The 26112-nt window shown below is 45.1% G+C and overlaps 1 protein-coding gene across 5 annotated transcripts in view; it reads left to right on the top strand.

The window, feature by feature from the left end:
- Positions 1-26112, top strand: part of DLG3 (discs large MAGUK scaffold protein 3) — a 54653-nt gene that overhangs the window by 2462 nt on the left and 26079 nt on the right. For 3 of the 5 annotated variants that reach the window (XM_043896220.1, XM_043896219.1, XM_043896218.1), the window contains exons 2-9: positions 1588-1638; positions 2288-2412; positions 2616-2785; positions 3082-3218; positions 3565-3709; positions 4314-4473; positions 6061-6217; positions 6630-6732. In XM_043896220.1, coding sequence (XP_043752155.1) covers positions 1588-1638; positions 2288-2412; positions 2616-2785; positions 3082-3218; positions 3565-3709; positions 4314-4473; positions 6061-6217; positions 6630-6732 — 1048 coding nt within the window. Of the gene's footprint in view, positions 1-1587; positions 1639-2287; positions 2413-2615; positions 2786-3081; positions 3219-3564; positions 3710-4313; positions 4474-4729; positions 5177-6060; positions 6218-6629; positions 6733-7494; positions 7669-26112 lie in introns of those variants that run through there. The other 2 variants (XM_043896221.1, XM_043896222.1) reach the window with 2 other exon arrangements.

Genomic DNA, 26112 nt, shown 5'->3' with positions numbered 1-26112 from the left:
AAAGAGCTGCATGGAGATCCTTTTGCCTGTGTGTCTGTTGCATGGTACTTCAGGCAGCTGTGTTCTTTCGGGGCTCTTAAGAGCCATCAGTTCTTCCTCCTGGGATCAGAGACAAGAGTCAGGCTGCAGCAAGAATCTTCCCACCAGCTCCTAGGGCTGCAGGGCAAAAAGTCCTGGGGCCAGGCTCAGGAAAGGTGGAGGCATGATTAGCCTCTCTGCTTTTCAAAGCCAGAGCTGTGAGGTGAAGGCAGAAGCAGGGAAGCAGAGCAGGGCATGCAGAGGAATCTTCACCCTGGGTCTGCAGCTTCCTTCTTCAGAGGAGAAGATCAGGGGTCAGGAAAGGGACCTCACAGCCAAAGATGGGGGGAGGGGCACCAGGTTCTCTGGGGAGAGAGGCAAGAGGGCTCCTCCATTCGTGGGGATGAGAATGAGAGCCAGGGAGCAGGTGCTACTTGTCTGTCCAGAATCACATTTTCACTTGGCAGTGGCCACAAGTTTGTCCCGCGTGGGAGGCTACTTCTGTGGGTTGGTCAGACCAACCCTGTGTTTCCATCCCTTTCCCTTGCTTCTCCTCCCATGACTACTGCATGTTGAAGGCCATGGACTCTGCTGCCAGTTAATCTGTGGGTCATCAGCTTCTTCCAAATGGGGAACCTTGTCCACTCTGCTCCTGTTCCGCCCTTGGCTTTGCCCTGACTCCTGACCAGATCCCTTTCTGCTGAGAAACACAAAGCATTCAGGATCAAAAGCCCCTGGATAGAAAATGGATTAAGATTTTGACTCCTTCTGCCCACTGGAGGAATTGGGTTCTTGGGGACACAGAAGGAGAGGCAGAATGAAGATTCATGAGGTACTCTGAGGGGGCAGCTTTTCTTTTGCCCATGAGCTTTAATGGGCAAGGCGATTGACAGGCCAGAACATCAATGGCCTCGGCAAGCTTGCTTTATTCAAAAGAGCACCTGGAGATCCAGGTTCTAGCCCTTGCTCTGCCACTAACTCCCAATATACACTTAGGCACAACCTGTGTCCTCTTTGGTCCTCAGTGTCACTGTCTGTCACATGGGAGAGGTTGGTCTTCAGTGTCACTGTCTATCACATGGGAGAGGTTGAACAAGATGGTGGCTGCTGCCTTTCTAGCTCTGACATGATGGGAGTCTGTGACTCCCAAGTCAGGGAGACCTGTTGTTCAGAGAGGAGTAGGTTCCCATCCAGGCATAGATGCTATGTGTGGCATGGTCTGCCCGCCATGGTCCATTTCTGCCATCCCCCTCGGGCCAGCCCTGCATCCCTCCTAGTGAACCCTGAGGCCCCAGAGCCCAGCCTCTTGGTGACTGCAGCACTGACTGCCTCAGTCCCAGACAATTGATCTGGGCTAAGTGAGCAGCTGGATTTGGCCTGATGTGGCTGGAAGCAAGGGGAGGGGAGCCTCCTCAGGGTCAGCCTGTCCCAAGAGGTATCCCAGGGTCAATTTGGGCTTCCCTACTCTGCAGGGAGTAGGGGGATAAGCAGGTTGACCAGCGGGCAGATGGTTGGGGTGGGGAAGGCTAGGCAGGAGGCACTCAGGGTCCTGCCTGTGTCTTTCCTCAGGTGAATGGCAGCGATGGCATGTTCAAGTATGAGGAGATAGTCCTTGAGCGGGTGAGTCTGGCAGTGGGGCAGGATGAAATGGGAGGGGAGGGTTAGAACCAGGTGGGGGGGTTCCTGAATCTTGGCCTCAAGACTCACGGGGACCTACATTGAGAGGATGGGGAAACGGCCCTCAGAGGCTGCATCACTACATTAATCAATCAACCGACTGTGTGTGCTAAGTTGCTTCAGTCATGTCGGACTCTGTGCAACCCTATGAACCATAGCCCACCAGGCTCCTCTGTCCACGGGATTCTCCAAGCAAGAATACTGGAGTGGGTTGCCATGCCCTTCTCCAGGGGATCTTCCCAACCCGGGGACTGAACCCAGATCTCTTATGTCTCCTGCATTGGAAGGCAGGTTCTTTACCTCTAGCGCCAACTGGGAAGCCTAATCAACCAACTAATAAACATTAATTGACCTTGCTTGCTGAGGCCTGGGGAATTGGGGAGAGGATGGCTTCGCTGAGGCCTCCGTGCCAGAATGGTCAGCACAGGGTGGGAATCTGCCAGATTTGTGACGAATGTGCCCCAGCCTGCCATGGCCCCCTCTGAGGCCTGGAGAAGCTGCTCTGGGGAGGGGCAGGGGTAGAGGGGGTCCCAGAAACCGTTCCTTATGCCTCCTGTTTGAGCAGACCATGCCTCTCCACTTCTTTCTGCAGGGAAATTCTGGCCTGGGCTTCAGCATTGCAGGTGGCATCGACAACCCCCATGTCCCCGATGACCCTGGAATCTTTATTACCAAGATTATCCCTGGTGGAGCAGCTGCCATGGATGGGAGGCTGGGGTGAGGTGGTCTAGAAGCAGGGCCAGGGGTTGCAGGGACAGAATGGAGGTGAGGGGGGAGGAGGGCCGCCTGACAGGATGACCCTTCCATTAGATCTGAGAGGGGGAGGGGGAGATGAGGGGAGGAGAGAGAAAGAGGAGGAGGTGGGAGGGAGGGTGGAGGGGCGGTGGCAGAGTGTCATGCCTCTTGGGCTTCCCCCGCAGGGTGAATGACTGTGTGCTGCGGGTGAATGAAGTGGACGTGTCGGAGGTGGTGCACAGCCGGGCCGTGGAGGCACTGAAGGAGGCTGGCCCTGTGGTGCGGTTGGTGGTACGGAGGCGACAGCCTCCACCAGAGACCATCATGGAGGTCAATCTGCTCAAAGGGCCCAAAGGTGCGGCCCTCTGGGTTCCTGTGCTCTGGCCAGAGGCCCCTAGTTGGCCCTATAGGAATTGGAAGGGAATCCCCTCACCCCCTGCCTACCTCCCCAGTTCAGCTCACAGTCTTCTTTCTTGACCTCACATCTCACCCTTACTGACTACGGGATGACAGCCTAGTGTTTGGGATCCCTGGGGAAAGCTCCTGTGGGGCTGGTGGCTTGGCTGAGCGTGGGGGATTGGGGTTGGGCTTAACTGAGCACTCTAACTTCTCCTTGTGTCACTCTCCCACTCCTTGCTGGCTTCCTCCCAGGCCTCGGTTTCAGCATTGCTGGGGGGATTGGCAACCAGCACATCCCAGGAGACAACAGCATCTACATCACTAAGATCATCGAAGGGGGTGCTGCTCAGAAGGATGGACGCCTACAGATCGGGGATCGGTTGCTGGCGGTGAGACAGCCTTCCCAGGGATGCCCAAATGGCGGGGTGGGGAGGTGGAGCTTTAGCAGCCTCTCCCTCCCCCTGAACCTCATTCTGGAACTAGGCATTATGGCGAATTTCAAGAGCATCATCTGAGGTGTGTGTCCCCAGATAACAAGCCCCTAGTCCTCTTCATGGCTGGAACTCCCTCACCTGCCCACCACTACCCTCTGCTTCTCTGCTCCTCACAGCACTGTACTTGGGCCTCTGTCAGACTAGAGCACCATTGAATTTCACTGAAAGAGTACTCCCCACCGGGTTCCCTGGGGAGGCCCTCCCTTCTTCTCCCCAGTGCTAGCCCTAAGACCTCTTCCAGGTGAACAACACCAATCTGCAGGATGTGAGGCATGAGGAAGCTGTGGCCTCACTGAAGAACACGTCTGATATGGTCTACCTGAAGGTGGCCAAGCCAGGCAGCCTCCACCTCAACGACATGTACGCACCCCCCGACTATGCCAGCAGTACGTACCTGTCTGTCCTGTCCCTGGCCCGAAGCCCTACCCTCTGGTTTCTGGAGGGGAAGAAGTTAATACTCCTTGTTAAGAGAGAGGGAAGGGGGGCAGAAAATAAGACTAGTGCTGGGGAGAACTGAGTGCAAATCCAAGCTGTGTCCCTTCTTCCTGGATGTCCTTGGAAAAGTCCCTTTCACCTGTCTTTAGTTTCCTCTCTGGCAAAAAGGAGCTAGTGATATATGTGCTGCCCTCCTCATAGGAGTGCTGCAAGGATCAAACGAGATCATGGACAAGAAAGCCCTTGGAAAACTGTATTAGGCTACAGAGATGTGAGGGGTTATTATTAGTCACACCTCTAGTCATGTTTTTCTTTGTAGACTGCCTTGACTTTAGCTCTTTCTAAGACTCACAGGAGTGAGCTCAGGATTCAGAAAGGGACTGTGGAGGAGGAACCCTAGGGGGTGGAGTAGGGAGGAGAGGGCTGAGGAATCAGCATCCCTTGGTCTGGTTTTTTTTTGCATCTGAGGGAGTGGGGGCAGCCCGTGGTGGAAGGTGGAGGAGGCTACCACTGGGGAGTGGTCAGGGAACTTCTCTCTCCCTTTCTCCATTCCAGCTTTTACTGCCTTGGCTGACAACCACATAAGCCATAACTCCAGCCTGGGTTATCTCGGGGCTGTGGAGAGCAAGGTCAGCTACCCTGCTCCTCCTCAGGTTCCCCCCGCCCGCTACTCTCCTATCCCCAGGCACATGCTGGCTGAAGAGGACTTCACCAGGTAATACCCCCACCCCCACCTCTTCATCCTATCTAGGGATGGGGAGGAGAGGAATCCTTTCTCGTGGCCACGGGCCTTCTTGTAGTATGGCAAAGAAGAGGATAAAGCCCTCCTCGCTCCTGTCATTGGGGTCTGAGGCCCCCTCTCGAGCCCTTCGGACTCTGGAGGGACAAAGGTGGCTGCAGGAACAAGTTCTACCAACAGGGGGAGCGCCAAGTGTGTGGCCCCCTTTCGAAAGTGTGGAGAAAGGGTAGGATGGAGTGTTTAGCGGGCCGAGGTGGGTGGAGGGTGCGGGGTTTCTTGCCCTGTGACGGTTGCAGCCCCCTCTGTTGCAACCATTCCACGTAAGAGAAGAGAGCAGTTCGGCTGCTGGGGCTGGCGGGCCAGGTGGCCTCGCAGGGATCCGCCCCGCCCCACTTTGGCGGCTGCCGCGGAACTGGCCACCTTCGCGGAACTGGTCGGGCCGGCAGGGGTTCCGGGGGACAGGTTTCTGCGGGGTGGGGCCTGGGAGGCTCTCGTGGAGCCGGAAGGGTAGGCTGCCGGAGCTGGGGGGGAGAGCTGGAGGAGCCATGGAGAGGACATGCAAGTTCTCAGGCTCCGGCTTGGCCCTGGGCTTGGGCTCAGCTTCGGCCTCGGCCTGGAGGAGGGCTTCACAGAGGTGGGCCTGGCCGCTCCGCTCCCTGCGGCCTGGAGGGGATGCCAGGTAGGAGAAGAGGAGGGCATCTGGGTCTCAGGGGAGGAGCCCCGCACCTGAGGCTGGGAACAAGAGAGGGAGAGCCTCAGACCTGGGGCTCCTCTGATGAGAGATGCTTAAAGTGAAGAGTGAGTCGGGCAAGTGTGCCGGGTTTGGTTGTGTGACTACACGGGAGCTGCTGCTGCTGCTCTCACCTAATGACACTGTGACCATTTACAGAGGGGTTCCTTAGACGTGGTTAGTTGGCGTTTTCACGTGCTCGGCTCCTCTCTTTGGTTAGGCTCCTAAGCTCCTTTTGGGGACCTGGGATTTCTTTATCTCTGTCTCCCACATAACCCAGCAAGGGTACACAATGGTAGCTGGTGACTAAATCTGTTGTTGGAGAAAGTAGGAGGGGTCATAGCTGGTGGGTGGATTTTTGAGACTGCGGAGGAGCATGTGTAAAGTACCTACGCACAGTTTGTGGGTGGTGAGTGCAGTCAAACCCAGGGCCATTCCACAGCCCCTAACTGCTTCACCTTCTTGTGGCCCAGGGTCCACCACACCAGTTGGTAGGATGGGAGAATCTGGGGAGGAAGAGGACCAGTGAGTGGGCTCTGCGATATGGTCGCTAGAGCCCAGGGTAGGGGTTTATTGACCTGAGAGAGTCAGGGACTGCCCACTGGGAAGTTCACTCCAAGCCCTCAGGAAGAAGGGAGGAAGAACAACTGAAACTTGGCACCTGGCAGCAAACAGTGGCCAAGCAGGTTTTAGGAGAGAAAGGGAGCAACAGAGTATCATACCTAGGGACCTAAGTCCTTCTACAGACATGTGGGCCTTGTTCCAGGCTGGCCCTCACAGGGATGACAGTTTACACCTACTTTGTCCTGACTCTTCCACTCTTTTCCCACCAGGGAGCCCCGCAAGATCATCCTGCACAAGGGCTCCACAGGCCTGGGCTTCAACATCGTTGGGGGTGAGGATGGAGAAGGCATTTTTGTCTCCTTCATCCTGGCAGGAGGCCCAGCTGACCTGAGTGGGGAGCTGCGCAGGGGAGACCGGATCTTATCGGTGAGGAAACAAAGGCAAGGTGGGAGGATGGGAGCTGGGCCACTCTGAAAGGGAGGAGGGAATACCTCACTTTCCCCAAGGAATATTTCTTGAAGTGGGGGAAGGCTAAGAGCTGGAGTAAACATATTCTCTTTATAGACATCCATCGTGAGGGACAGGGACCACACTTGTACTTAAAGGAGAAACACATATCTCTTGGCTCTGAGCCCTGGTTGACATTTGACCCCCCAAAAGATAATTATTACACTAGAGGTGTAACCTTTAGGTTTCATCATAATAGGCAGGGATGGGCTACTGAGAAAGGCATCTGAGTAGGCTTAGAGATGGGTTACCCATCTCCCTCTCCTAACTGCTACAACAGAGAACTCCTTTCTTCCTTTTGAGGTGGCTCACAACACCTCTCTTTGGACAGGTCAATGGTGTGAACCTGAGGAATGCAACTCACGAGCAGGCTGCAGCTGCTCTGAAACGGGCTGGCCAGTCAGTCACCATTGTGGCCCAGTACAGACCTGAAGGTAGGAGAGGGAAGGCGGAACAAGATGATTTGGGAAGATTAGACCTATTATTCATTGCTGGCTTTTGCCGTCATAGGTAACAAGGCTACTTGGCTAGTTCTCTTCTACCCTCACACAGTAACCCCTTCCTCTCCCCTTTTCTGGGTGGGTTGGAAGCATCTATTAAGATTGTGCTCAGAGCCTTGTGATTAGGGCTGCAGTGCAGCTGAAGGCCAGTAGTGGGCAGCAGCCTACGGGAGGAAGCACAGAGACTGGGGCGACTGGAAAAAGGGGAGGGGGAAGTGGGGGCAGAGGCGAAGAACATAACTGTATCCTGTAACAGGAGAGTAACTCTTGGCTAGAAGGACCCAAGGGAGAAGAGTACCAACTTTTCAAGAGAGCTTGGACCAGCCTCTGTGAACCCCACTTCTCCCCTCATCAGGGTGACCGTGAAACACTCATAAACCCGCTGAAAAGGTGATGCTAGGTTCTCCGGGTTGGGACATGGAAGTGGACATCCCCCTCCCCCTACGGGGGTTCTTCTTTGTGTTCTCTGGGAGCGTGTCCCCCGGCCTGGGCGAATGGGCGGGGCCAGTTATGCAAATGAAGACGTTTGATTGGCTGGGGCCAGCCAAGGCCCAGGTGCCGAGGTGAGCTGCGGGATGGCGCGCCCGAGCCAGCCCGCCGGCGGGGTGGCCATTGGCCGGCCAAGCGCGGCCTCCAGCCTCACGCCCCGCCCCCTGACCCAGGCGGAGGGCGGCGGGCGCCCCTCCTCCCCCCCCTCGCGCGCCTCAGGCGTCTCCTCCTCCTTTCTCTCCCCTCCCCCTCCTTCTCCTCTTCTTCCCCCTCCTCCCGCGCGGGCCCCGCTTTGTGTCCGTGGTCTCCCGCGCGGGACGGAGGGGCCGGCGGGAGCTGGCGCTTTCTCAGCACTAGACCTGGACTCCGACCCGGCGCCAGGTGAGGTGGGGCGGACAGGGGTCAGGCCCCCTCACAGTCCCCCCTAGCCTCTCTACGGTTCTGTTCTCAGACTCTTCCCACACTGTGCCCCCAACTCTGCGCTCTCCTTGGAATCCCTGGGCCGCGTGTCCCCAGCTCCGCGCGGCGCGGGGCTTTGGAGCCCCTCCTGAGGGCCCCTCGCCGCCCCGCGGAGCGCCTCGCGCGGCTGAGCGTTCGCGCCACCGAGCCCCTGCGGGTCTCTTACCTCTTGGCCATCACCTCTCCCCACCCACGAACTCTGCCCTTTCTAGCCCGGGGCCTCTGTCCGCCTCCCAGCCTCCTTTTTGCCAGCGGCTGCGCCCCTAATTCCCGGCCTCTGAGGAATTTTCTCCGTCTTCCCCTCCCCCACACCCGTTAGTACCCCCCACCCCCGACCTAGCGACCTCTGGGAACCCCCGAGGTGGGCTTTGTATTCTCGCCCCAACCCACGCCCGCTTTTGCTTGCCAGCGTTTTCCGACTGTCGCCGACTCCTTTCGTCCCCCCTCCCCCTTGTCGGGCCGGTCTTTGTCCCTTAGGGCTGCAGTGCCTGGGCTCCTGGGACACCTAGGCCCTGCTGGCCGGCCACTGAGATGGAGGCAGGGCCCTCCCTCGGGCAGGTGCTCTGTTCCTTGATGGGAATGGGGAGAGGCTGGCAGCTCTGCTGCAAAGCCGTGAGGGATGGAAAGCGCCTACCTTTGTCCTTTCCGCTGCCCCACCCCCACCCCGTGTTCAGCGCCTGCAGGCCAAGAAGAGAGGGGCCTGCCACCTTTTGCACTAGGCTCTTTTGATGGGGACAAGAGTAGGGAGGTGACTAACAGGAGAGCTTGTTGATCTGAGGTACTGGCAAAGAGGGATGCAGATGGACACCTTGAATCATTTCTTTCCGTGTTGGGTGTCCAGCTTCATGACAAGAAACACACATTAGGGTTACTGTTTTTATGATGCCTGCGTGTGCTGTTTGCTTCTCCGTGTAAACCTCACCATTTGATTTTTATTAGCAACCAATATTTATCCATTTCATGCCCACTGCTTAGGCAACCTAGGTTCTGCAAAGAAAATGGTTTCTTGTGTGTCTGTGGGGATGTGTGGGTGTGTGTGTGAGAGAGAAATTGATGTGTTTTGGTTTTACTCACTGATACTGGACACAGGGAAACAATACTGTGGATTTGGTGGTAGTATGTTGGAAACTGGTAACTACATGTTTCTGTGAGTCTTGTTGGGAGAATGTAATTGGTTTCCATAAAGAGCCGCAAGTTGTCCAGGCTGAAGGGATTCCTGCAGTGTTCATTGCTCTCTGAGCATGTTTCTGAACGTTTATGATGTTTGTCGAGGTGCTGTCTTATGTTAGGTTTCTCTACCATTTGAGAAACAAAGCCCTTCTTCTCTTAGGATTTAGTTGAACCACTTTTTTGTTAAGGCTCTGCCACCCCAATCTCACTTCTTTCCTTGGTTTGGAAAATACATCAGGGCCTCAACATGCAAACGCTTTTTTTTCCCCAATAAAAAAATGGGCCCTTAGAAACAGGCACAGAGGGACTATCAAGCATTCTATGTTGGGCTCTGAATTTTCTTTGATAAAGTGATAGTTTTTAAGAATAAGGACTGCATGTTAATTATTTTATAATTATGTTAAATACTGTTCTTTGGAGGATTGCCTCACACCTCACATAGGCATTTACAAAATGAATAATCCAAATATATATTTGTTGGCTAAAATGGCAGAGACTTTCCATGTTATTGGCCAAATAAGTATTCATCATTTGTATTTTTTTCACAAGGAATGTGGGCACTGGAAAGGATCACGTAGTCCAACCCCTCACTGTGCAGATCAGAACAGCGACAGGAGAGCAGGGACATGGCTTGCCTAAGGTCATGAAGGGAATGTTGCTGAGGGTCAGTGATCAGTATAATCCTAAAGTCCACCACTTGGGACAAATCGTGCTTGTGAATACCTGAGAAACCTGAGACCTTTTTGGAGCAGAGAAAAGGAACAGGGAAATTAATAGAAGAGAGAGTGAGGGAAAGAAAAACGTATGTGTGGGGGAAGGTGCGAATGATCTCTGTGGTGGCCCCTGAGGCACCATTGCTCAACCAGTGCAGCCTGTAGCTAGATATCCTTTAGTAGGAGAAATTAAAAAAATAGCTTTAACTAATTAGAACAATCAGAGCAAGAACATTTTTTCTCCTTTTTTTAACAGCTTAATTGAGATATGATTCATATACCATACAATGCATCCATTTAGGTGTACAATTTAGTGGCTTTTAGTATATTCACAGAACTGTGCATTCATCATCACAGTCAATTTTAGAACATTTTCATTACCCCTCTCTTTTGAATACATAGAGATGGTGCAAGCATTGTAAGGGTGATAAGTGTAGGACAGTTGCTTCCTGATGTATCTCATCTGGACACTTAAGCTGGATGGCAGCTCTAACTTTGAAATATCTGGTTGCTTAATGGGTTGAACCCATAATGAAGATAGGAACCTTGTCTATCTATATAAACTTTGTATTATGCCTAGCATGGTTGCTTTACTAACATTTGTGTGATGAAGCTTTGGAAGATATTAAAATGGAAATAGAAGTGCTAAATGATAAGGTACCACAGTGAGAGATGCTGTTTAATAGTTTCACTCTTGATTGCCCCAAACTGTTGTGGACACAGCAATCCTACCTATTTAGCTAAAAATAGCATGATGTTCTTGGGCATGTATAATCCTGCTTAAAATTCAAATTGAAAATTTAAACAACTGGCTCTTGGCAAAGGCTCCCTTCCAGTCTATTCTAAAATGAAAAATATTTTTCTGTGACTTGTGGAATTGCTCTACCAAGGGAAGGATAGGTTTCGTATTATAACATTTTGATTTAGAAACTATCATCTCCTACATTTTCCTCCCTAGTCACTTTCTGTCAGCCTCTGTTTATAAACTCGGATAGTATTTTTCTGGAAAGCCCTTTTGTTTTTAGCATAGAACCTGAACCCCAAATCAGGAGGAGAGCCAGAAATTGGTCACTAAGGTAGCTAAACAGGGAACTGATCCTTTGTGACTAGCCTTTTCAACTGGAATGTAAATCCAGACAGGCTGGGGCGGGGGTATGGAGAATGAAAAAGAATTAAAGTTTTCCATACTTACTTTGAAGTGCTGAAACAGCACACTTTTCACCATGGAAACATGTACAGGTAAGGCCTGGAAGAGTTAAGGATCAGTCTTGATAATAATTTGTAAGCATAAAAGGGATGCTTTCCCCATAACATTGAAGTAACCATCATGAATGAGGGATGTAAATGTAGCTGCCACCCTATCAGCATGGTCTCTCTTTAGAGGGTAGAGGTGAAAGTTGATCAAGGCAAAGAAAGTCCTGAAACTCCTACTGCCATCCTAAAAGAAGAAAGGAAGAAAATGAATTCCTGTTAACAGCATTTCTACAATGAACAATTTGAAGGCAGCTACTATTGTATTTATCTTTGTGCCCCAGCACCTAGTCCAGAGCCTGGCACATATTTTGTTGAATTATTGAGTGTCTCTATGTTCTCAGAACCCGCCTGCCAATGCAGGAGACTTAAGAGACACTGGTTCGATCCCTAGGTTGGGAAGATCCCCTGGAGAAGGAAATGGCAACCCACTCCAGTGTTCTTGCCTGGAGAATCCCATGGACAGAGGAGCTTTGCAGGCTACAGTCCACAGGGCTGCAAAGAGTCAGACACGACTGAAGCGACTTAGCACTTAGCACAGCCCTGTGTCCTTTGGCCACCTGATGTGAAGAGCCGACTCATTGGAAAAGCCCCTAATGCTGGGAAGGATTGAAGGACGGAGGAGACGGGGGTGACAGAGGTTGAAATGGTTGGACGGCATCACTGATTCAAAGGACATGAGTTTGAACAAACTCCGGGAGATAGTGGGCTTCCCTCGTAGCTCAGTTGGTAGAGAATCTGCCTGCAATGCAGGAGACCCGGGTTCAATCCCTGGGTCAGGAAGATCCCTGGAGAAGGAAATGGCAGCCCATTCCAGTATTCTTGTCTGGAGAATCCCATGGACAGAGGAGCCTAGCAGGCTACAGTCCATGGGGTCGCAAGAGTTGGACATGACTTAGTGACTAAACCACCAACCACCACCACCAGGGAAGCCTGGCGTGCTGCAGTCCATGGGGTCGCAAAGAGCTGGAGATGAGTTAGTGACTGAACAACAACAGTGTTCTAGATGGCTTTGTAAGCACTAATATCCATATGGGATAGGTGGTATTATCCCTATTATCTGGGCTTTCCTGGTGGTTCAGACGGTAAAGAATCCGCCTGCTATGCGAGAGACCTAGGTTTGATCCCTGGGTTGGGAAGATCCCCTGGAGGAGGGCATGGTAACCCACTCCAGTATTCTTGCCTGGAGAATCCCCATGGGTGGAGGAGCCTGGCAGGCTACAGTCCATGGGGGTCACAAAGAGTAGGACACGACTGAACGACTAAGCACACACACACACACACACAATCCCTATTTTACAGATGAGGAAAGTGAAGATCAGAGAGGTTGAGTGACTTGCTCAAGGTCCCACAGCCAGTAAGGGGCAGAAACAAAATTTGAAGTCAGATTTCCTGAGAACTTCGTGTCCCAGGCTTTTGCCAATAGACTGCCAACTACCTTTCTCCACAGCAGAGAAGCTGTGAGCCCCTCTACTCTACCCAGAAGATACTTTCTGAGAGTCCCAATTATTAGCTTTTTAAATCTTGATGATCACAAACTCCTATACCAAAGGAGGTAATGAAACCTGAGGGAGAACCCCCCTCCTGCAAAAGGAAAGAGGACTTAGGAAGACTGCCATAGAATGGTATTGTGGGGGATACCTCAGGAGGAGCCAAAAGATGAAAGTTGGTTGGCTTGACTTACTATGTGCAGGCTTAAGAATACTAATGCAGTAAAATGGAGTTGTATTTGTAATTCATTTTTTATGACCTTACAATTCACTCATTTAAGGGTGTAATTCAGTGGTGTAGAATTCACAGAGTTGTGCAACCATAATGTCAATCAATTTTAGAACATTTCACCACCTCGAAAAGAAACTGAACCCTTTAGCTATCTCCCACCCCTCCGACCTCTCCATCCCCCTCAGTGCTACTAATCTACTTCTGCTTATATGGATTTGCCTGTTGTGGACATTTTGTATAAATGTATTCATATATTATATGGTCTTTTATGACTGACTACTTTCACTTGGCATAGTGTTTTTGAGGTTCATCTGTATGGTAGCATGTATCAATAATTCATTTATTTTTATGGCTGAATAACATTCTGTTGTATGAATATATCACATTTTGTTTATCCATTTATGAGTTGATAGGCATTTGGGTTATTTCTACTTTTTGGCTGTTATGAATACTACTCTTTGAACATCTGTATGCATATAACTGGATCATATGGCAACTCTATATTTAACCTTTGGAGGAATACCCAGGGTGTTTTCCGTAGTGGCTGTGCCATTTCACATTCCCACCAGCAGTGTGAGGGTTACAATTTCTCCACATCCTCGCCAACCCTTGTAAATGTCAGTCTTTTTGACTCTAGCCTTTCTGGTGTTTGGGAAGTGGTATTTCATTGTGGTTTTTATTTGCATTTCCCCAAATGGCTGATAATGTTGAGTGTCTTTTCATGTGCTTATTATTTGCCAGTCAGTTTTGCTTTGCTTGGTCCCTTGATTCTCAAGCTGTTTACGAATTGACTTGAGACCAGAGCAAGCCAACTATGTCATTACTCAGGTGATTAGAGGGAAGCAGGAGGAAAGGTGCTACCTTTCACTCTTATCAACTGTGTGCTGGAGGGCTTGGGTGCAGATAATTTTAGCTAGGAATGCTGACCTGATAAAAATGATAGGGCCCACCTTAAAAAAATAAACCCAGCTTATTCACATACTGTACAATTCACCCATTTACAGTGTACCACTCAGTGGTTTTTAGAATGCTCAGAGTGGTACAACTGTCAATTTTAGAACATTTTCCTCACCCCCAAAAGAAGTCTCATCCCATTAGCAGTCACTCCCTATTTCCCCCAAACTCCTCCCCTCTTCCTAGCCCAAGGCACCCACCAATCTACTTTCTGTTTCTGTAAAGTTTCCTTTTTCTGGCCCATTCATGTGAATGGAATCATATAATATGCAAAATATGCAGTCTTTTGTGTCTGGCTTCTTTCAACATAGTTTTTTCAAGGTTCATCCCGACATAGCAATGTAACACTTCATTCCTTTTTAAGACTGAATAATATTTCATCTTATGGTTATACCACAAATCGTTTATCCATTCTTCAGTTGATGGACTCGGGTTGTTTCCATCTTTTGACTGTTGTGAATACTGCTGCTATCAATGTTCATGGGAAGTTTTTGTGTGGTCATATGTTTTCAATTCTTTTGGGTATATATTCCTAGGAGTGGAATTGCTGGGTCATAAGGTAACCACATTGAACAGTTTTGAGGATCTGCCAGATTTTGCCAAAGTGGCTACACCCTTTTAGGCCCACCCTGTTTTGCAAACTTAGAAGAGAAAAAAATGTTAGCTTTCTTTTCAGTTTTGCCTCCTGGGGCTGAACTTTATATACAGCGCTCTCTCTCTCTCTCTGTGTTTGTACAGAAAAGCGCACTGGGCTTTTCTGTCTTCCATGTAGCTTAAGGACATGGTAGCTAGAGTTGGCAAAACATTCTGATTCTAGCTAGACAGGTGCTTTCTTGTCCTTGTTAGATGGTTTGAGACAAAATCCTAGGAACTTTGGTTCTTCTGATAGGGTAGAGTGATTAGAATAATATAGAAAATGAATTATTTCTTATTTATAAAAGCTACTTATAGCTTTTTAGGATTTCTTTTTAATTTAATGTGTTGCTTGTTGAAATCTTGACCCTGATATTTACACTGTTGCTTTGTTTGTTTAAAACTTTAGACTTATATTCCACAATAGGGTAATTGTTTTAATTGTTTTTAATAGAGAAATAGAATAATTTGGGCCTATCCCTGGTGGCTCAGATGGTAAAGAATCTGCTTGAAATGCAGGAGACCTGGGTTCAGTCCCTGGGTTGGAAAGATTCCCTGGAGGAGGGCATGGCAACCCACTCTAGTATTCTTGCCTGGAGAATCCCGTGGACAGAGGAGCCTGATGGGCTACAGTCTGTGGGGTCCCAAAGAGTCAGACACGACTGAGCGACTAAGCACGCACACATATCATTGTCATTGAGATTAAAAAATACGATTTTTGTTCCTTTATCTTAAGAAAGGGAATCATCTTGGAGGAGTAGCCAAGGTCCTGGGTTCTAGTTCTGACTTTAAGTAGCTGAATGATCTTGTACTAGTCAACCTCTTTGGGCCTCAATTTTCTGATAGGTAAAATGATGGGACTGTGCAAAATGATCCCACATGTTTCTTCTGACTCAAATTCTGTGTTAGATAAGTGGAAGTAAGTTGTGAATTCAATTCACAAGTTCCTGTTTGTGACTAGAGTGTTACTGAATCACAGTCTTGAGTTAATAACAATCTTGCATTAGTAAAGGTCTTGTCTTTCCCTCTTCTTTTCTGTGGTAAGGCTTTCATCCTCTTGAAATGGATCTTTGTTTACTTTTCATTGAATTTAGACATCTTAAAAATGCAAAGACCTTAGAGATTTGGGGATTTTTCAACTTGATAAAATTAACACATTTTGTATAAATATATACATTGGGGGTCTGCATACATGAGTGTCCTTCAGATTTTCAAAAAGAAGAAAGAATTTTGCACATCTTGGGTTAAATAAACTATATTATTGAGTTGTTTTGTAAACACTCAGAAAAAGAAGTGGTGAGCACTGAAACCACCATTGATTCACCAAGGTCAAACAAATCATGTCAGACGGCCAAATTGCCTTGATGGACAGGGTTACTAGACTGGTAGATCAAGGAAATATAGTAGATGTGGTATATCTAGATTTCAGTAAGGCATTGGCAGGGCTTCTTTGGTCTACTCTTGGGTAAGATGGCAAGGTGATAGTAGTGATAATACGTTTAAGTGGATTTGTCTGCAACTGGTTGAGTGATCAGTCCCAGGGAAAAATGAAGAATGAGCCAGGAGCAGCATGGAGGGGAATTTCTAGTGCACGTGTGTCCTGTCTTCATCCTTGGGCCTGTCCTTTTCAGTCTGCCTCCACATCCCCCTAAGATTATATTTTATATTGTAATATATAATTTTTAAAATTATATTTCTCCTGGATATGTAAATATTATATTCAGATTTGTAGAAAATTGGAAAACAACAAAATATAAAGTTAAAAAAAGCTCAAATCATGTGTAAAACTACCTCCAGAAATAACCTTGTATTTGCGTGTATTTCCCTCCAAACCTTTATATCTCATATAGTACGTATGTATGTCTTTCAAGACTGGGATCATTGTATTTAAGCAGTCTTGTATCCATTCTTTTAACTTAGCATATATCATTAATATTTTATGAAAGTGGTTCTTAATAATTAAATATTCCATCATGTGTGTGCCATAATTCATGTAATCGTTCCCTTATTAGAGGACATGTAGGTTGTTTGCAATTTTTTGATTTTATAAGTAACACATTGATGGATATCTTTTTATGAGGCTTTTTGTGAATCTGTGATTGTGTGTTCAGAATGAATTCCTTGGAATGGAATTATTGGGCCAACAGATATGACCATGTTTAAGACTTTTGATATATTTAATATGTATTTGATATATTTCTCTATCTCCAGCAACAATATAAAAGTGTATATTTTGAGATCCTTGCTAACATGGAGTATTACTTTTTAAAATATCTTTGCAAATTAGGTAAAAATGTTATTTAATGCATATCTTAATTTGTATGTCTTTTTAATAATAGAATTGAACATTTCTGTGTGTGTGTTCATTGATCATTTTTTATGTGTGGATTGCTTGTTCATACCCTTTCCCCATTTCCTTGTTGAGGTATATTTATCAGTTCTTGCATGCATGCTAAGTCGCTTCAGTCGTGTCTGACTCTTTGCGACCCTATGGACTGTAACCCGTTAGGCTTTTCTGTCCATGAGATTCTCCAGGCAAGAATACTGGAGTGGGTTGCCATGCCCTCCTCCAGGGGATCTTCCCTGACCCTAGTATGTACCCCATGTATCTCATGTCTCCTGCATTGGCAGGTGGGTTCTTTACCACTAGCGCCACCTGGGAAGCAGTTCTTACTGACCTGTAAAAGCTTTAAAGTAGTCAGTCATATATGTTGAAAGGTTTTTCCCATTTTGTACTTTGCTTTTTATTTTATTTTGATGTACAGATGTTTTGTTTTTATGTAGTCATATCTATCAGTGTTTTCTTTTTTGTGTATTTTGCCTCTGCCCATAGCTTTGGAAAGGCCTTTCTTACCCTGAGAGAAAATAAATGTCCACCTTTTCTTAAAATTCTAGTTGTTTTTCTTTTTGCATTTAAAACTTTAACCTGCTGGGACTTTATTTATGATGTAAGATAGGATACTACCTTATTTTTGCTCCAAATATTTTAAGGAATTACCTTGGACCCATTTATCAGATAATCTATTATTTTCTTGCTGTTTTGGAGTGCCACCTTTATTACACACACACACACACACACACACAACCACACTCACATGCTCATGATTTGGATTTTGGGTTTCTTAATTCTGTTCTGTGATATTTTACTCTGGGATTATCAGTTACTGAGAAATGACCACAGATGTTTTGACAAATAACCAGAAGGGTCTTTCTCTAGGTCTCAGTTTCTGGGTTCCTTCCACAGAAACTTGGCCCAAAAGATCCAACTGATACCCCAATAAATATTGTCAGATAATTTGTGATCCTGTTGGAGTGACCACTGTGACGAATAGTTGAATCGAGACTCTCAGTTGACATGTAAAACATAGAAATCAGGGATTTCCCTGGCAGTCCAGTGGTTAGGATTCTGCACTTCTACTCCAGAGGGCCTGGGTTTGATTCCTGGTTGGTGAACTACGAACCTGCAAGCTGCTGGGTGCAGCTGCAGCCACAAAAAACCAAAACAGAAATCAGTTACATACCTATGGCTGATTCATGTTGATATAAGGCAGAAACCAACACAGTATTGTAAAGCAGTTATCCTCCAATTAAAAATAAATAATAAAAAGAAATCAGTTACATTAACTCATTAGCAAGCTTAGTCATAAAATGTTGTGTTTCAGTCACTATATTGCAATATTTCTGTTAAGTGGGAAAGATTGTTGTGAATAAGAGTACCTGCTACCTTCAGAGCAAGGAAAGGTATAATTCTTTATTCATTCTTGTGTTGTCCAGATGAGATGTTTTGTCTTGGGGTGATTCTACATAGACTTTGACTTATGGGTTAAAGGAGCTAAAGGCTTTGCTAATCTTGTATTTATTTGAATATGCTATGTGAAATTCTTTAGAAATAGAGAAAAGACCCTATTGGAAGCTTTTACCCTGATCTCTGTTTGGTGATTCAGTATAGGGTGAGAAGAGCCAATGGCTAGGTCCTATGAAAAACTTTTTCTTAGCTTGACATAAGATCAAAGCATTTTTCATTCTACTCATTTCAGACCAGGTGGCTGAATGTCATGGCACCTTTATATAGTATAGTGCTTTTGCTCAGTGCCCTTCCTTCATCCTCACTAAGCTCTTTAGGGGACAGAAACATCTAGTCAGTAGGAATAATCTGGAATTTTTTATGACATGCTGATATGGATTGTCTTGTTTTCTGTTTTATTCCCAGTATCAGGATGCTATCCAGAACTCTGGTAATGTGTGTATATGGCTGAGGAAGCATTATGACAGTGGAGGGACCAAAATACAATGACACTGAAGTTTCTGTTCTGGGTTAGTCATAGTTCTGAGCCCATTGTTCTAAAAGAGAGCTGAAATTTTCTTCAAGCACCATTTGCCCATATGGAGGCCTGTTTGCCACTTTCCTGCCCTCTCATATATCCTTAAATTCTTTTTGTTTCAATTTATACTCCTTACATTGATATTTTTTGACCCAAAGAGTTTAGAATTATTTGCAGATGTGAAGATTTCCTTCTTGTAGTTCATGTTAAAATTTTTATTTTATTTTTTTATTTTTATTTTTTAGTTCTACCACTTTATTGCTACCAACCCATCTCCCTCCACCCTTGTGCACACATGCTCAGTCATGTAACCCCATGGACTGCAGCCCGCCAGGCTCCTCTGTCCATGGACTTTTCCAGGCAAGAATACTGGAGTGGGTTGCCATTTCCTTCTCCATAGATCATGTTAAAAATTTTAATTAGACTAGTCTTAGGTTTGATTTCTTATGGACCACATTGACTTGATTCTAAAATCATAATTATGTCAAAATCAGAAGGGACCTGAGAAATGGTTTAGTTTCAGAGGTGTCAGATTTTTTAAATAGTAGGCTCCATAATTAGAAACTAACCCAAGTAATAGGCTTCATATTATTTTATAGAGACAAGTTTGTGATTCTAAGAAATGTGCTTTTTGACGATTCATATGCTTATGTCCACACTGACAGGTATCTTCTTTATTGGGCTTATTTTCCTTTTGGCTCCATTCATTTCTTTTGAAAACATGAACTATGTTGTTGGTACAGATGCTTGTAATTCATACAAATCCTGAGGGTTTGCATTCCACAGGCAACTGTAGAAACCTAAAACACAATTCATACTCATCAGAATTTGTGACTTTCTCATGTAATTCCTCTGAGCTCAGGGCAGCTCAGCAATGGCAAATGAGGGCTGTATGAATTTGAGATTTGAACACCTTCACTTCCTTAGGAACAAATGAGTCTTTGGGCAACTATTGACTTATTTTGTGATGATAGCGAACCAAGACACTGTGCTGTTATTCAGCCCTGTCTTTTACTCTGTATTTGTGTGGGAACTTAAGGTCAGCAAGTTACATTTCTCTTTTTCATTTTATTTGTATTTGCGTCTTTCCATTGTTCCTGCCTGTCACAATCTGTGTGTCTGAAGTCTGTCATCCAGTTGTCTCCCCAGCTTCATTGTCATTTCCGAATTTGGTAGGCATGGCTTTTATTTTATTTTGGAGCATTTACCTTTTATATCTTCGTTCACACCATAGGTAGTCAGTGCTGCATGCAGACTAGGTACTCTTTGTTGCTTCTATTTGTTTCTTGTCTCTACAACATTTTCCTACCCATAATCAAATAGAACCAAATAAGTTTTCTATAGTTTGATGAGAAACTGAGCCCCTTTCAGCGTTTCCAAATTACTGACAAGTGTCAATTCTAATACCAAGAAGACAATTTTTCTGTCATTAGGAAGGTAGATGCATTTGAGATCAAAGTCTTAGAGGGGAGATGGCTTTGGAGGCTTGGTTATGTGTCCATTTCATATTAGTGAACATTGTAGTTTCAGTCCTCTTTGATGCTTTATTAGGCTATTAAGTAGGTCTTGAAAGCTCTGGTATGTTAGTATTTTGCAGAAGTGGTTTGCAGTTTTGTTGTTCAGTTTTTACCCTTTTGGGGTGAGTGGAAGGAGAAAGTTTTGTGTTCTTTTTCCATACATACGTTCCTGAGGAGCCAGAATTTGAGAATTACAGTGTCCAGGTTTGTCCTGTCAGATCTTTACAGCAAGTTTACACATTCATTAAAAGTTGTTGACTCAACAAGGGTGCCTATTGCCATGCTAAACTTTGAGAAGGAAACAAAAACCACATCAAGGAGCTTATAGCTTTGTAAAGGAAATGACATCACAATTTCTGGGCACTAGATTTTAAAAAGGGAGAGGTAGTGGAGGGCCTGGAAACCATGTTAGATGAAGAATGTTTAAGGGAGTAACAATATTTAGCCTGGAAAAGAGAGAACTTATTTTGAGGACATGATGGCCATTCTCTATTATGATTGATATTATCCCACCTTTTCCTGGTCTTTTAGGAAACAACTCAGAAGCTGCCTTTGATGCTTTCTCACCCTACATCCAATCAGATGTCAAAATTTCTCTCCTCTGGCTCCAGCATATTTCTCGATTCTTGCCTCTTCTTTCTATCCTCAGTTGCCCCCACACTATGTCAAGCCTTTGAAGTCACTGTCTGTACTAGTAGAACAGGTTCTTGGTCTCTGTTGCCTTTGTCCCTGTTTCCCTTTCTATATTATGTTCTCAGAATAATCTTCCCCCCAAACCTAGTTCTAACTGTATTACTTTCCTATTTAAACACTTAACAGTGGTTCCCAGAACCTAGTAAGAAAAGCCCTTACTCAAACTCTTATAATTTGGCCCCCAACCTTCCATCACTACCCCTTCCCCTGTTCACACTCTACCTTCTTTTCAGTCTTATTCAGTAGTCTTGGAACCTGTTCCAGGCTTTCCCAGCTCTTTGGTGTTCTTTAAATTGTTCCTTCATACAGTTATACAGAAGAGAATTTGTCATGTTTATACTGTTTTAGACACCAAAATAGGACCAGCGAACAAAAGAGATGGCCCTCAATCTAACAATTTTCTCTTGGATAGTGTTGTCTAATGATGAAAGAATAGAGAGCTTCCCAACATTGGATATATTTGAGCAGAGACTGGGAGCTAGCTGGTTTGGACGCTGTAAAGCAGGTTGCCCACCCCCAGGCTGTAGGTGCTAGACAAGAAGAGAAAGCATGGTTTTCTGCTCTGAAGAAACTTAAATCTACATGTGAGGCACCACACTTACTCTCCCCATGATAGCCAAAGTGATATACATACACACATGTTCATGTCATTCCTTTACTTAAAATCTTTCAGTGACTTCTTTCTGTTACTCTTAGGATGGATGCAGAAATCCACAAGGTCATGTATAATCTGACCTCAGTCTGCCTTCCTAGTCTGATCTGCCAGTATCTCCTTACTTCCCTGTGATCCAGATATTTTGTACTCCCACATATTTTGTTTCTTCTGTCTGGAATACTTTATCTATCCCTCTTCCCCTGGCTAACTCTTCATCCTTAAAGACTCAACTTAAATGTCACTTCCTCATGGAAACCTTAGTTAACACCCTCCTATCCCCCCCTCAGTAGGTTGGGTCACCCTGTTAGTCTCACAATCATAATTAAAGTTGTAATTAAATAGTTGTTTCTTTCATTATTGTAATTTCTAGGAACCATTTGATTACCTTTATATTCCCATCAGCTCTCATAATGCCTGGCACACAGTAGACATTTAGTTAATATTTGGATAAATAAATGAATGAATAAGACTTCGGGGTGGTGAACAACATAAAGGATGTTCAGTGTCAGGCAGGGAGGAAAATTTCAGGACAAGGGAGTAGTAACTAGAAACGAACAACTTGTGTTCAAGAGTTGCCGGCAGGTTAACTCAAAAGACGATTCTGTTATTGTATGCCAGAAACCAACACAAAATTGTAAAGCAGTTTTCCACCAATTAAAAAAATAAATAAAATGTTTTTAAAAGAGGATGATCTGTCTGATGACACATGGGATAGATCAGCTAAGAGTGATAGGATGATGGTTTTAGCAGTCTTTGACATTTTAGTTGAGATTAAGATTCTTTAGTTGCTATTGAATTATAGATACTTGGATGAGGGGCTCCAAGTTGGAGTTTTAGGAAGGCTTTTCAAATAATCTTAAACTGGACTGGAATTTGGAGAGCCTGGGGGCAGACAGACTACCAGCTAGAGCAATACAGCAGTGGTCCAGAGAAGGCAAGAGATAAGATAATAATGAGAAAACAAAAAGGCAATGACAGTGGAAATTAGAAAGAAAGAGATGGTTTGAGGAGGCAGTTAGGAAGAACATCAGCAAAACTTGAGGAAACACTGGTTGTGCACAGGGGAAAGGGGGCTGTTGTTTCCAGTACCAGGGAGATTTGGTCTGAAATTATCAAGTAGGTGGATGCAAAGTGGTCAAAACTAAAGGTAGATATTTCTAGAGGTAGATAGAATGTCATATAGGTAGTAGGACAATCCCTTTAAATCAGCAATTCCACCCACAGGTTGGACCTTTCCTGTGATTATGCAGAGAGAACATTTGAGGTTCCTCTTTGTCTATTCCAGAATGCAATTTTGGCTTTACTTTCACATAACCAAAATGCTTATTAAAGTTTTTTCTCCCAAAAGATCAATCTGTCCTTAAAGGTAAGTTCTATTTCTTCAGGAACAGAAAAGCTGCTGGAAGCTTTAGAATAGCAGTTTATCCTCACTTCCAGTTAGAAGGGTTTCAGAATGTTGGGCTTCAGTTTGGTAGTGCCAATCAAATTTTTTCATGCGCGTATCATTTGACCCTGCAGTTTCAATTCAAGGAATCTATGCTATAGAAATGCTCATACAAATACACAGAGCAGCACTGATTGTAATGTAAAAAATCAACAATTTAAATATATGTCAGTTGGGATATGACTGAATAAATTATGATCTGTCCATAATATGCAATACTATGCAGCTATTATAAAGAATGAGGTAGGTCATGATTCATGTCAGTATAGGTTGCCATGACATATCAGAGAATGAAAAAAGCATGTGAATCATTGTGAGTTGTTAATGTATATAAATGATATAAATATACAGAAAATAAGTCTGGAAGGATACATACTAAAACTCCTAACTAGTTGCTTCTGGGTACTGGGATGGGGAAATAATACAGGAATGTCCAAAGAAAAAAATATTTTTTAAAATCATATGCTACTTTTATAATTTAAAAAAGTGTAAACTCATTAGCTTTCTTTGCAGGCACATTGGACAGAGGCCTCTTTAGCATTTTCCCATGGAATTTGCAATTATATTACGATTTCTTTTTTTATGAAAGCTTTCCAACGGTCTTGTCCTACCTTCTTTTTGAGACTGGCTGCAGAATACTTATCTTGTCTTTTCCCTGAACTAACAAAAACAAAATTCAATTTTGTAATCAAGACCAGCAGTTTCAAACTTTATTTGGCATCAGACTCACCTTTATACTTGTCGAAAATACAGATTCTTGGACCTACTCAGTAAGTTCTGAGTCAGTGTGTCAAGTGCGAGGGTCCAAGATCCTGGTTTTTCAGAGGGCCCCCAGGTGGTCAGTGAGGAACGCTGTTTGGGGGAATGATGTCTGATTGTCCTCCTACTCCCACCCCCTTTTCTCTCTGTGATTAGTAAAGAGAATGAGGGCATGACTCACTGTGGATATCTTTTGTGGATCACAAATAGTTGGGTTCATCTGAATGGGAAAAAATAAATATAACACAGTTTAGTAGACTTAACATTTTAGTAATAAATATTCTTTAAAATAGCCTGTTTGAAGTAGGACGTTTGGGTTATAGAGGCTGGTCTGGTGGGCTTCTAAGGCAATGACTTAGGCCTAGGATATTCCTTCCAGCAACGGGTTTGTTTTGAGTGGAAGGGGAAGAGAGGCCTTGGCAAATTGTGAGGTCTTAGAATTCAGATACTGTTTAGGTGAAGCTTTTGTTCTTGGAAAATGATGCCTCTAATATTAAGATGAGGTACTATCTATCTAAAGACTATTCTAAACAGCTTTTTGTTAGAATTATTTTTTCTTTATTATAAACAAAGTTTGCTAATCAGATGCCCACTGTGGGTTATTAGCATCTCAAAAATGTGTTTAAAAAACATATACTCCATTTGCTTCCAACAATTAACCTTGGGAACAAAAGTAAATGGGAATACCTCTTAACTACCTTTCCAAGCCCTCAGTGAAGCTGGCAGCCATCAGTTAAATAAACCATTAGGTTTATTAGTTTGAGAACAGAAGCATCGACTTGGGCACAGTTTTCTAATTTGCTTCTCGTTTACCCAACAATCATTTATTCAGAGGCTATTCTGTGCCTACTGGACATTAGATAACTCTGCAAATAAAAGCCAGAGACTTGTGAGCAGCTAGAACTCTAACGGGATCATCTGAATGGGGAAAAGTGAATAAAACACTGTTTAATAGATTTGAAAGCTTAGTAGCATGTAGAAAACAGAAAATGACTTCCTTAAAGCAATAGCTTTGTTCTCTTTCTATAGTCTATTTTAAGTGGGCCCTCTGGCACAGTGTTATCAACCTTGGATTAGGAGCTTGAGGAAATGGTGGTTTGGTGGTTGTTTTTTAAAGGGTTTTTAAAGAAATGTAATTACTAAGCAACTGCCATGACCTGCTGCTAAGTTGGAGTTCAGTGGGCAAGTCAATTCCAAAGAAGAGAATATATAAACAAGTTGGGAGAGGGGAAAACAGCTTAAAGATAGATTGGGTGTTTTTTCCTGCGTTCAATGCATATTTCTGCCTTTTACTCATCTTGCGCAAGAAAGGGCTGCTTGGTCAGAAATCTCTTTGTTTCACCCGGTCTTCTCTCAGCCGGTGAATGGGGAGGAGGGCGAGAAAGAGCCAACTAGAGAGGGTTGGGCTGGAGGGCTGAGCCTTAGGGTGGGACCTGTGCCTGGGCGGCTCTGGAGGTAGATAGCCCTGCTGCTGTCCAGGGCTGCTGTGATAGATTGGTCACCGCCCTCTACCTTTAGATTGGGACGCCTCATTGATATTGATGTGTTGCCTTGTAACCCTCAGAACAGGGACATTGTCCAGCTGCTGTCTCTCTTTTTTTTCCCCAACATTTAATGGGTGAGTCAGTGACTTAACTGCTTCCTGCAGGATTTCAGGGATGGGAGTAAGTAATGAGGACAAATCACCATAACACCAGTGCGTGATGAATGAAAGAGCACACAAATTTAACCAGTTGGCTTCATTGGTACCAGAGTGAACAAAAAGAAACTTGGTTGGGAAGAGGAGATTTGTTTGAGCTAGAACTCTCTTCTCTCCCCTTTAGGCTTTTTACTGTTTCCCTTTATACCCAACTGAAGGTCAGGTTGCTTTGCTGAGGGAAGGGGGGAGTGTCAGGTGTTGGAACAGGTGTTCTGTTTTCTGCCTGTAGAGTCATACAGACTAGATGGGGATGCTTCTTGCCAGCCCTCTGTGGTGCATGAAAATGCTTTTGTGGAATTTTTCCCCCTGGAAATGTGTTTGTTTTTTTAAAGCAGTTCCCAACCTTCAACCCCCTAGTATAAATTTTGACTTTCTTTAAAATCAGCTTCTCATAATCAGCTTCTCTTTTCTATCATTTTCACAGTCTGTGCCTTAGAGATATCCCATTTTATGTGGCGATCATAGACCTGAAAAATGTGTGCGGTATGTGTGTGAGTGTGCATCTGTATGTGTGTGGTAAATGTGAATATCACATTTGAGATGTACTAGGAGAACGTCACAGTAAAGTAACCCTATAAAAAGCCTTTTATACTAGTTGTATGGATAGAGTTCATTTTCCTTTGTCAGGTTTTCTTAAATTGGGTATAAACTTGGAGTCACCATTCCAGAATGATGAGGCTTTTTCAGGCTGTGTGATGGTGTCAGTGGGCTACATAGTTGGTCACAGACTTACGATCACACTGACTAGATGATTTTGGAGGAGAGAGATGTCAGCAGACTTCTGGGTTTGGGAGAATTTTTATTTTGATGTTTGTTCAATTGTTACTGAAGCCA

Source organism: Cervus elaphus, chromosome X, assembly GCF_910594005.1.
Source record: "Cervus elaphus chromosome X, mCerEla1.1, whole genome shotgun sequence".
NCBI lineage: Eukaryota > Metazoa > Chordata > Mammalia > Artiodactyla > Cervidae > Cervus > Cervus elaphus.
This window is presented reverse-complemented; position numbering and strand designations above follow the sequence as displayed.